Source organism: Rana temporaria, chromosome 5 (assembly GCF_905171775.1).
Source record: "Rana temporaria chromosome 5, aRanTem1.1, whole genome shotgun sequence".
NCBI lineage: Eukaryota > Metazoa > Chordata > Amphibia > Anura > Ranidae > Rana > Rana temporaria.
In genome coordinates this window covers 147753554-147766382 of record NC_053493.1, presented here as the reverse complement: position 1 = coordinate 147766382, position 12829 = coordinate 147753554, and the positions used below count along the sequence as shown (strand labels likewise).

Here is a 12829-nt window from a genome sequence, read left to right as displayed (position 1 = left end):
ACGCCAGTTGGATCTGCCAGCAGGAGCTTTGTGTCATTGTGAGCTGTTGCTGGGTTGTGGCCTGCACAGCGGGGAGACGTACAGCGGCATCCAGAGGGACCTCTGTGGACAGCATAATTTCTCATCTCCTACGGACTGGAGACTGTTCCAGATCCTCCAGCGACGCCTGCACTTCAGATCCAGGTAGGCTGTGGCGTGGTGTGACAGGGTCAGACGCCATTCCCAGAGCAAAGGATTCAGAGGGAGTTCCTGAAAGAGTCTTCATCACCTGCATCGCTGCCAGCAGCTTCTGGAACCAGTGCGATGAGCGGGCATTTGCCCATTTAGATTACGACACTGCATATAGACACCCTTTATTCAACCCAGCTTTCTGATACTTGTGGTGCCACTGGAAGTTAGTTCACATACTTTTATCATCAGCAATCTCATTGGTGACAATAATATTCCAGCCATATAGGAAAAGTGTGCAGTAAAAGAAAGATACCCTATCATCAAGGATTACCCTTTTTTAAATACTTCAAGGCTAGCTGAAGAATTGCCGCATTCCAAGGAGTAACACTTTAACCCTTTTGTCATCTCTTTATTCGCTCAAGTGACTGAAGTTGTTTTTAGCACAAAGGGTCTGCTTTCACATTCTCTGGAACTCTATTTTAAGGAGCCAGACAATTTAACCAGACAAGTTTGCATAATGTTTGTCATGTTGCACTGATGTTAAAGGCCTGTGAGTTGAGGAAATAGAAGGGAGTGAACCTGACCTAGCAAATTAAGTGTCGGTTCCCTACCCTTCTGCTTACCTGTTCAGGGTCTGGCACAATTGGGCCATTTTGTATGTTTTTCATTTCTCTTGATTACCAAAAGGTTACACATAGCAAATGGTGTTCATAAACAGTACTATATTGTTCAGATAAAAATACCTGCGATTTTTACAGTGTTCTGTTTTTTAGATTTTTGTGTATATCTCTTACCACAGTAAACAACCTTGAACTGTTTTTACTGGTATTGTGTAAGTTTCTTATTATTGGTGATAGTTGGTAAAAATGACTGAACCCAGGGTGTCTGAGGTGATGGAGGATTTGCAGAGTCGGGGCAACCAGTTGGGTATAGATTCTATCAGCGGCCCTTACAACGGTAACCCTACACTGGCTAAAAGACAGAATTCAGAGAGTACTGGTTAATGACTCTTATTCTGAATGGTCTAAGGTTATCAGTGGGGTATCCCAAGGTTCAGTGCTGGGACCCTTATTTTTTAAATCTTTACAAATGATATAGGGTCTGGGATTAAAAGTAAAATTTCTGTCTTTGCAGATGATACTAAGCTATGCAGTGGAATAACGTCCTTACAGGATGTCTCCAATTTACAAGCCAACCTCAATGCACTGTCTAATTGGGCAACTAAGCGGCAAATGAGGTTTAATGTTGATAAATGTAAAGTTATGCACTTGGGGACTAAGAATATGCATGCATCATACATACTAGCGGGCGTACAACTGGGGGAATCAATGGTGGAGAAGGATCTGGGAGTTTTGGTAGATCCTAAGCACAATAATGGCATGCAATTCTAAGCTGCGGTTTCCAAAGCAAGAAAAGTCCTTTCTTGTATTAAGAGAGGTATGGACACCAGATACATATAATTTTGCCCCTGTAAAATCATTTAGTAAGACCTCATCTGAAATATGCAAGGATGCAAAAGGATATCGGGGAACTGGAGAAAGTGCAGAGAAGGGCAACCAAACTAATGAGAGGCATGGAGGAGCTCAGCTATGGGGAAAGATTAGAGGAACTGAATCTATTCCTTCTTGAGAAGAGGAGATTAAATGGGGGATATGATCAACATGTACAAATATATAAGTGGTCCATATAGTAAATTTGGTGTTGTGTTATTCACTTTAAGGTCATCACAGAGGACAAGGAGGCACTCTTTACGTCTAGAGGAAAAAAGATTTAATCTCCAAATACACAAAGGTTTCTTCACAATAAGAGATGTGGAATAAACTCCCTCCAGATGTGGTTCTGGCAAGCACAGTAGATTATTAAGAAAAAAAAGGCTGGTTTCTTTCCCAAATGTACATAATATAACGGGGTACTAAAATTTTATAGGTAAATTTTAGTTTTGGTTGAACTAGATGGACTTGTGTCTTTTTTTTTTTTTTTTTTTCAACCTCACTAACTATGCAGGTATTCCAGCCATCTTGGAATTTTTACAAGATGGAGCAGACCAAGGGCTGGCCATTGGTACGTTTAAAAGTTCAGGTGGGGGCCTTGTGTGTGTTTTTTGGAGCAACCCCTGGCAATAGACCCTCTAGTTAGTAGGTTCATTAAGGGGATAGCCAGAATTGGGCCCATTCAGTTGGGATTCTGCCAAAATGTAATTTGGCAATTGTATTGTACGGTTTAATAAAAACATTTGCAAGAGGCGGATCTGTCCTTAAAGTGGGCTACTCTCAAAACTTTTTTTTTTTTTTAGTGGCGAATTCAACAGCCAGATGCATTAGCGAGCTGCAAGCACTTTCTTTTAAAGCACCTTTCCTGAAAATTTTTGGGGACAGGTTGATAATGCGTACCGATCCGGGGTTCTTGCCGAAGGTGGCATCTAAATTTCACAGTGCTTAGGAGATCGTCTTGCCGGCTTTCTGTACATCTCCAACTAATCCTAAAGAAGCAGAATACCCCCAACTGGACGTGAGGGTCTGTGTCTTGCATTTTTTGTAAATGTCCAAAGGCATTAGAAAATCCTAATACCCTATTCATTTTGCATTCTGCTGAAAAACTGGGGTTCCAAGCTTCAAAGGATACAATCGCCAGGTGGCTCATACAGGCAATTGTGGAAGCTTGCACAATTTTGAAGGAGTGTCCTTTTTTCCCACTAACTCCACGCAGGCTCTATCTAATTTTTGGGCAGAGCAAGCTGGGGCGACACCAGAATAAATTTGCCGGGCAGCGTCATGGTCTGGACCTTCTTTAGACACATCACGAGTTCGGGAGAAAGGTCCCCCCTCCCAATCTGGTAAGTTTTCATTGATCCTTTCCTGTGCTTCCCTGGACAAATGACTGGAGAAAACCAGAGTAAGACTTACCGGTAACTCTGTTTCTAGGAGTCGTCCAGAACAGCAGAAATTTCCTACCTATATGCTGTTACCTGTTATAACCTTGTACCCGCCATTCTGGGGACGTTCTTGGGTAAGACGGAGGAAGAGAGATGATGATTGCTCCTATAAATATTTAACCTTTGTGTTTCCTGCATCCGGAGGTGGAGCCTCCTCTCTCCTGTGCTGTCCTGGACGACTCCTAGAAACAAAGTGACCGGTAAGTCTGTTTGTTGTTTGTTTGTTTTTTCCCTGGACACCTTACCAGAATAAGCTTTAGCAGCGCATGTCACATGGCTGCAGTGGCCAATTGGCAATTGCCATTGCGATCATTATGATGGCTACCCACTGTTTGTGCTGTGTATTATGGTATAGGGACACCAGCAGCACTGGGCATCATGACTGCCACATGTAGCAGGGTTTGGAGGAGTGGCCAGGATATTTGGATTTAGGTCACCTTTAAATTGTCAATTGTGCTTCATGATACATTTTCTCTTTCCAAGATCTATTGGTCTCCTCCTGATTAAAATAAATAAATATTGCAGCATAAGGTGTAATTGGTTGTGTAAAAAATCACTGAACAGTGATGCACAAACATCCTTAAAGGTAGATGTAACCTTAACTAGGGTTGGTGCACATGGGATTTTAAGATCTGTTATTGCATGGCAAATGCTTCTACAGTGCATCTCACACACCTGTGCACACTAACCACGTGTTTTTGTTGAAAATACACTACAGTTTCCCAGCATGTTTATATTGGACCCGTCTATAATCAAATGCTTTGGAAAGAAACCAGCATCTCGCTTTTCTAATCTCTGTGACACTCAATGACATTTTCCAAACTCAATTTTATATACAAGATCCAATTTTTAAAGCTGAACTACATGTAAACGGCTACTGTATCTCACAAAAGTGAGTACACCCCTAACATTTTTGTAAATATTTTATTATCGTTTCATGTTACAACACTGAAGAAATTACACTTTAAAGTAGTGAGTGTACAGCTTGTATAACAGTGTAAATTTGCTATCCCCTCAAAATAACTCAACACACAGCCATTAATGTCTACACCGCTGGAAACAAAAGTGAGTACACCCCTAAAGGAAAATGTCCAAATTGATCCCAATTAGCCATTTTCCCTCCCCGTGTCATGTGACTCGGGAGTGCTACAAGGTCTCAGGTGTGAATGGGGAGCAGGTGTTTTAAATTTGGTGTTATCGCTCTCACTCTCTCATACTGGTCACTGGAAGTTCAATGTGGCACCTCATGGTAAAGAACTCTCTAAGGATCTGGAACAAAAAGGATTGTTGCTCTACATAAAGATGGCCTAGGCCAGTGATGGCAAACCTTGGAACTCCAGGGGCCGGATTCAGAAAAGAGATACGCCGACGTATCTCCTGAGTCCTATGTGACTGATTCATAGAATCAGTTACGCATAGATCTTCCTAAGATCCGCCAGGTGTAAGTGACTTACACCGTCGGATCTTAGGCTGCAATCTCCCGCTGGCCGCTAGGTGGCGTTTCGTTTTTTACTCGCGGCGAACATGCAAATGAGGATTTCTGCCGATTCAGAAACGAACGCCCGCCCGTCGCTTTTTTTTTACGTCGCTTGCGTTCGGCTTTTTCCTGCGTATAGTTACCCCTGCTATGTGAGGGGTATCCTATGTAAAGTATGGCCGTCGTTCCCACGCCGGGTTTTGAATTTTTACGTCGTTTGCGTAAGTCGATTCAGAATACGGCCGGACGCAAGTTACGCTCACGCCGAAACCAATGACGTCCTTGCGGCGGAAATTCGAGCATGCGCACTGGGAAAAATCGCGGATGACGCATGCGCTGTTGGATCGGCGTGGGGACGCGCCTGATTTAAATTGTACACTACCCCTAGCCGCGGAATTTGAATTCCGCCGGGGGATTTACGATACGATGCCGCAAGTTTTGAGGTAAGTGCTTTCTGAATTAAGCACTTACCTCAAAAACTTGCGTCGGCGGATCGTAAATCAGATAGGTTACGCGGATCTAAAGATCCGCTAACCTATCTGAATCTACCCCCAGATGTTTTGGAATTACATTTCTCATAATATTCAACTACACTGCAGAGTGCATGAGCATCATTGGAAATGTAGTTTCAAAACATCTGGTCTGCCAAGGTTTGCCGTCACTGGCCTAGGCTATAAGAAGATTGCAAAGACCCTGAAACTGAGCTGCAGCACGGTGGCCAAGACCATACATTGGTTTAACAGGACAGGTTCCACTCAGAACAGGCCTCGCCATGGTCCACCAAAGAGGTTGAGTGCACATGCTCAGCGTCATATCCAGCGGTTGTCTTTGGGAAATGGACATATGAGTGCTGCCAGCATTGCTGCAGAGGTTGAAGGGGTGGGGGCTCAGCCTGTCAGTGCTCAGACCATAAGCTGCACACTGCATCAAATTGGTCTGCATGGCTGTTGCTCCAGAAGGAAGCCTCTTCTAAAGATGATGCACAATAAAGCCCGCAAACAGTTTGCTGAAGACAAGAAGACTAAGGTCATATGTTACTGGAACCATGTCCTGTGGTCTGATGAGACCAAGATAAACGTATTTGGTTCACATGGTGTCAAGCGTGTGTGGTGGTAACCAGGTGAGTTGTACAAAGACAAGTGTGTCTTGCCTACAGTCAAGCATGGTGGTGGGAGTGTCATGGTCTGGGGCTGCATGAGTGCTGCGGGCACTGGGGAGCTACATTTCATTGAGGGGACCATGAATGCCAACATGTACTGTAAACAGAAACAAGTCTCCTGCGCTCTGGTATTTTCAGGACGTGCTATGGGGTGATGTAGTTCAATTAAAATATCTTGCAGCCCTCCTCAGAATCGTGGGAATTCATAAAACTTCATAAAACTATAAAAAGAGAAAAGAACGAAGGGTGCACCGACCTAGTGTGATACTGATAAAATGAATTTATTCAAATGTTAAAATCAATCATTATACTCACAATATGGAGTTTAAAATCAGGCTTTAAAAGACAGTGCAGCAGATGTCCAGCAACATCAGTGGAACACGATAATCGCTTGAACCAACAATCAATGTTACAGCTGACACGTTTCGGGGGCGTACCCCTTTCTTCAGAGCTTAGTGGTCTGCAGAGTATAATGATTGATTTTAACATTTGAATAAATTAATTTTATCAGTATCACACTAGGTCGGTGTGCCCTCCATTCTTTTCTCTTTTTAACATGTACTGTGACATACTGAAGCAGAGCATGATCCCCTCCCTTGGGAAACTGGGCTGCAGGGCAGTATTATAACATAACGACGACCACAAACACATCTCCAAGATGACCACTGCCTTGCTAAAGAAGTTGAGGGTAAAGGAGATGGACTTGCCAAGCAAGTCTCCAGACCTAAACCCTATTGAGCATCTGTGGGGCATCCTCAATCGGAAGGTGGAGGAGCGCAAGGTCTCTTAACATCCAACAGCTCCTTGATGTCATCGTGGAAGAGGACTCCAGTGGCAACTTGTGAAGCTCTGGTGAACTCCATGCCCCAAAGAGGGTTAAGGCAGTGCTGAAAATAAAGGAGGCCACACAAAAAATATCGACACTTTGGGCCCAATTTGGACATGTTCACTTGGGGACATTATTCACTTTTGTAGCCAGCAGTTTACACATTAATGGTTGTATGTTGAGTTATTTTGAGGAGACGGCAAATTTACACTGTTATACAAGCTGTACACTCTCACTACATGAAAAGATGTATAAAAAGAAAAAATTACAAAAATATTAGGGATGTGCTCACTTTTTTGTGAGATGCTGTAACTACAGAGCAAATACACATATGGGAGCTGTTTTACGTGCCAAAGTTTTTGTATATCGCTCGCTCTGAGATTTACACAGCAGAAAAAGTAGCTGTTAGTTATAGAATGTATAAGGGCGTGTGTCAACTGTATTCTTATGAACTCAGTTTGAGACACTATTGGGATCACTCAGAATTCATTGACGAGTGCATTTAACCCACAATTGGCCAGTTTTTGCATTCTCATAAACCTGTGTGTGCATGCGAAATTTGCTTGAAACTAAATAAAGGCCCATCAACACGGGCCCTAAGGAATATAGTAGTGTTCTCTCCCCACTCTCAGGCCGCGTACACACGATCAGCCCATCCGATGAGAACAGTCCGAAGGCCCATCCGATGAAGCTGACTGATGGTCTGATGTGCCTTCACACCATCGGTTAAATAACTGATCGTAAAACACAACGACGTGCTGAAAAAAACAAAGTTCAATGCTTCCAAGCATGCGTCGACTTGATTCTGAGCATGCGCAAGTTTTTAACCGATGCTTTTGCATACTAACGATCGGTTTTGACCTATCGGTTAGGCGTCCATCGGTTCAACTTTAAAACAAGCTCTAATTTTTTTGGACCGAAGGTTAACTGACCGATGGGGCCCACACACGATCGGTTTGGACCGATGAAAACGGATCTTCAGTCCGTTTTCATCGGTTTTATCGGTTCATCGGTTTTGTACGTGGCCTCAGCCTCCTGATTGGAGTGTGAAGGAGCAGCAAGAGACTGATCAGTGTAATCAGTGTGTATACTCTGCTCTCTTCTCCTCCTATCAGTATTCATGGTCAGCACATCTGCATGCAGCACACCTGACTGCCCCCCCAGTCCTGCCCCTACCCTTTCCATCCAGTCCAGAGTTCTGCTTTACTGTGTATTGCTGAAGGCTGCTACCAAGTCAGATTTACATGGTTGCAATAAATGTATTACTGAAAACCTAGTAGCACTAATTGGTGCCCTTTTTTTTTTTTTTTGTTTTATTATTATTACTTTTTTGTTGGCATTAACCTTTTAATGCAGCACAACAATATAATTTCTGCTGTTGCTTCTAGTTGTTTGTGCTGCAATAAATAAGGTGTGTGTATATATACAGATATGTCCTATAACTAACTTGTTTTATTTATTTATTTATTTTATTCCTGAAGTGAAATCAAAGCTAAAGTCTATCTTGCTCTATGCAGCTTAGAAGCAGATCTGAACGCTGTATATAATCTGAGCAGGTATTCCAGTGATTCATTGTTGACTTTACTTATTTTGTGCTTTAGAATTCTCCTTTCAATGGCGATTAACAGACTGTGGATATTTACCTATGTTCTCACTACCAGGTCTATTGAATGTGAATTTATTTGAAGCTGGGTACTAGAAGAAGAATAATATAGGCACTTTTCTGTCTATATTATGTTGTCAGCTGGATATTTGATGGCTATTTTTCATGGCTGGTGTATTATCTAAATTGCTTGTAAAGCTGCTTTTGTGCCTCTTTTAGGCCTAGTACACACGAGAGGATTTATCCGCGGATACGATCCAACGGACCGTATCCGCGGATAAATCCTCTCGAGGATTTCCATGGATTTGGATCCGATGGAGTGTACTCACCATTGGATCGAAATCCGCGCCGAAATCCCCTCGCGATGACGTGTCGCACCGTCGCCGCGATGATGACGCGGCGACGTGCACGACGCTGTCATAAAAGGAATTCCACGCATGCGTCGAATCATTACGACGCATGCGGGGGATCCCTTCGGACGGATCGATCCGGTGAGTCTGTACAGACCACCGGATCGATCCGCTGGTTCCGATTCCAGCGGATAGATTTGTAGACATGTCTACAAATTTTTATCTGCTGGAATTCGGAAATATCCGCGGATAAATATCCGCTGGAATGTACACACCATAGAATCTATCCGCTGAAACCGATCCGCTGAGATTTTTCAGCGGATGGATTTTATCGTGTGTACGGGGCCTTATTGTTTCAGCACTAGGGTTTAGTATTTTTCATATGGTACATGTGAGCAAAGTATAAGAAGAGTTGTTACAAAACATATGCAGTCTGCATGTTTCCGGTGCTTTTTTAAAACCTTTTTTTTGCATTTGATATGTGCCGATAAACCTGCAGCCAATATCCAGCACTACATGGAAATAAATTCTTGTATATAAGAAATGTTCACATAAAGTCCAAGGTGCAGGAAAAAAACAAGGATGAGGATCTTGCAGTTCCTAAGTTAACCTGGGACTGATCCAATCCATAGGCATGTAAAAAAAAAAAAACCTAGAAAGCCGGGCGCAAGGGCCCGTTTGCTCCTACTGATATTTTTGCTGTTCATGTCCTCGTGGCTCTCAACTGCACCTCATGCTAGATACAGTACATTGGAACATAAGGCCTCGTACACACGATCAGTCTGAAGGACCGTTGTCATCGGTTAACCGATGAAGCTGACTGATGGTCTAATGTGCCTACACACCATAGGTTAAAAAAACGATTGTGTCAGAACGCGGTGACGTAAGACACAATGACGTGCTGGAAAAAACGAAGTTCAATGCTTCCAAGCATGCGTCGACTTGATTCTGAGCATGCGTGGATTTTAAACCGATGCTTTTGCATACTAACCATCGGTTCAATTTTAAAGCAAGTTCTCATTTTTTTTTGACTGAAGGTTAACTAACCAATTGGGCCCACACACGATCGGTTTGGACCGATGAAAACTGTCCATCAGACCGTTCTTATCGGATGGACTGATCGTGTGTACGCAGCCTAAGTGTGCTATTTGCTGGAATAAAGCTGTACTTTAACTGATCCTTGTGCTCTGCTTTCTTTGCTTCTAGTTCTTACCTTTTTTTTTTATTTGTGTATATGGGCTCTACAATAAACTATCCAACATTTATGCTTTTACTAGACCTACAAGTGATGAGGATAGGGTGGCAGCAATCCTGCATGGAAAAATTGGTCATCTATCCCCCCGATGTGGAGGTAAGGTATAAATATATGTTTGTTTTTTCCTTTTGTCACAGCAGTGAAGCCTTTCTATAAGTCTAAGTACACATCTATGCGGTTGTGGTTGATTCGTTTTTCAGGCACGTTTTGCATTTTTAAACCCGCATTTTGATGCATTTTTTTGCACGCAGCTTTCATGCATTTTGCCCTTTTTTTTTCTCTAAAAACACTGTATATAGCTGGATGTAAAGAAAAAAAAAAAAAAAATTCTTGATTTCCTTGTGTCGGCAACTGCTGCTTTCTCAAAAACCGGCTACTATGTAGGAATTTTGGCTCCAAACGTGTATTTGGACCAAATTGAGAGTTTATCCTGCATCTCAGACTCGTGTCCAACTGAATCGATACAAGCTCGAAGCCCAGCCCTTCGACATTAGCATTTAGTGTTTATAGATTAGAGAAGCAATCTGATTTGGCTGACCACATTGTCTGTCTGTATTTAAAGCGGAGTTCTGGCAAAAATAAATAAACGTTAGCATGGACACTTATCTGTCCAGGGTGCCCGCGATGTTGGCACCGAAGCCGATCTGTCCTTTGGCTCTCAGGTGGAGGCGCCGCCATGTTCGGTAAGGGAATCAGGAAATTAAGCCTTGCGGCTTCACTTCCTGGTTCCCTACTGCGCATGCGCGATCCCACTGGTTCCTGCTGTCTTCTGGGACCTGTGTGTCTCCCAGAAGACAGCGGTGGGGACAGAGTTGTGGCCAGACGGAGCGTAGATAGCCACGGATACTGTAATCTATGCCCGGAAGTGGGAGCAAATACCTGCATTAGACAATTTAGGAATCCGAAAAGTGGAAGTTCCATTTTTGGGTGGAACTCCACTTTAAGGATATAGGTTACTTGTTTCTTTGATTGTTCTTAGGTTTTCTTTGTTTATTTTATGTTCTATTCCTATATGTTTACATTTTGAAATTTTATGTAAAACTTTAAAGTTTACACATCGCCTACTGACTATTTTTCCCTGCTACTAAATATATTTGACAGGAACCCCAATGAATATTGAATACTATATTTCACCAGATCAAGTTTTGGAAGAAAAACTTAAACCAGGTAAAGATTGACTGTGATCCATATACAGTATTTCAATTAAAGCCGGCAAGTATTTATCCTTACAGGTGCTAGAATTACTATACTGTCTGCTTTTTCCAAGCTGCAGCTATCTATTTTATGTATGAAGAGGAAGGCTTCATGGATAATATAGCAGGAAAAAATGATTACCGTAGTTCAATGTTGGACAAAACTACTCAATTTAATGATATATGGGAACCCTGGGTAAAATTTTTAGGAATTTCCATATTCCCAAAGTTTGCGGATGAAAAAGGGACATACATTGGTCCCTATGAGATTGCGGGTGTCAGCGGATGAACATCCGCTGACACCCGATCTCGTCCACCTCCGCAATGATCCGATTCTGCAGACGGAAGAAAACCCTATTTTTCCTTCCGTCATCGGATCGGATGAACACGGACATACGGTCCGTGTTAATCCGATTCCCCCCCCCCCCCCTAGGGGAGAGCGGAGAAAAGACAGGGCGGTCCCTGCACAGTGTGCGGGGACCGCTCTGTCATCCACTGGCTCAGCGGGGATCAACGGAGCGATCCCCGCTGAGCATACAGAGGTGGATCATTACTGATCCGCCCTGTGTGAAAAGGGGTCTAAGAGTTTGGCAACACCAATCGCTGTTTATTGATGTATACATTGGGCAGGTAGGCTTTCTTTCTTTCTTTCTTTCTTTCTTTCTTTCTTTCTTTCTTTCTTTCTTTCTTTCTTTCTTTCTTTCTTTCTTTCTTTCTTTCTTTCTTTCTTTCTTTCTTTCTTTCTTTCTTTCTTTCTTTCTTTCTTTCTTTCTTTCTTTCTTTCTTTCTTTCTTTCTTTCATTTATTTTCCGCAAAGATGTATTCTTATCTTAGTTGATATGAATAATTTGAATATGTAATGGATGTTTTTAAGACTTTGAGTCTATATAACGACTGATTGTTATGGAGTCAGATCCTCTGAATTTATTTATTTTGTTTTGATATTTTGAGGATGTATTTATGTTCTCCGATGAATCTTTTCCTAGATCAATGTGTTAAATCCTAAATTATGTAACATCTAACACATTGATCTAGGAAAAGATTCATCGGAGAACATAAATCCTAAATTATGTAACATCTATGTTCTCATTTGTCTTGAATAGATATTTTAGAGTTAATGGGGGGGGGGGGTCGTTTTGCCCCCTCGGGCACAGTATGTTCCCGTTAGGGGTGTTGGGGGGGGGGGGCAGGCAGAGGATCTCCTTACCATCTGGTATCTATACTATGACTCTTGAGTTACTACATATATTATAATACTAGTGTACTAGACCAGAAGGGAGGGTAGGTTGGGGGGAGAGGACGCTGGAAGTTACTCCCTTTTGAGTTTTGCCGCTTTCAATAACTCATGTTTTTATATTAATTTTTATATCCCCTACACTTGCATAGGTCTTTGCATGAGAAAGAATGTTAAAGATGTGAACATAGTGTAATAAGACTTATCTGGTTGTTTATCATATTGTAATGATATCCTGTATTGTTCTTTAAACTGTACTGACTCTGTTCAGAAGAAAATAAACTTGAATGAAAAAAAAAAAAAAAAGAATGGCCCAGTCAAAGTCCAGACCTAAATCCAATGAGACTCTGTGGCAAGACTTAAATTGCTGTTCACAGATGCTCTCCATCCAATCTGACAGAGCTTGAGCTATTTTGCAAACAAGAATGGGCAATAATTTCACTCTCTAGCTGTGCAAAGCGGGTGGAGAAAGATCCAAAGACTTGCAGCTGTGATTGCAGCGAAAGGTGTTTCTATAAAGTCTTGACTCTGGGGCTGAATACAAATGCACGCCACACTTTTCACATATTTTTATTTGTAAAAAAAAAATATCATTTTCCTTCTACTTCACAATTATGTGCCACTTTGTG

The 12829-nt window shown here is 42.2% G+C and overlaps 1 protein-coding gene across 1 annotated transcript in view; it reads left to right on the top strand.

Moving 5' to 3' along the window:
- The window catches only part of LOC120940405 (mediator of RNA polymerase II transcription subunit 1-like), a 109598-nt gene that overhangs the window by 53625 nt on the left and 43144 nt on the right, over positions 1-12829 (top strand). Inside the window, exons 8-10 of the mRNA XM_040353237.1 lie at positions 8047-8121; positions 9796-9869; positions 10875-10940. Of these exons, the coding sequence (XP_040209171.1) occupies positions 8047-8121; positions 9796-9869; positions 10875-10940 (215 nt within the window). The remainder of the gene's footprint in view (positions 1-8046; positions 8122-9795; positions 9870-10874; positions 10941-12829) is intronic.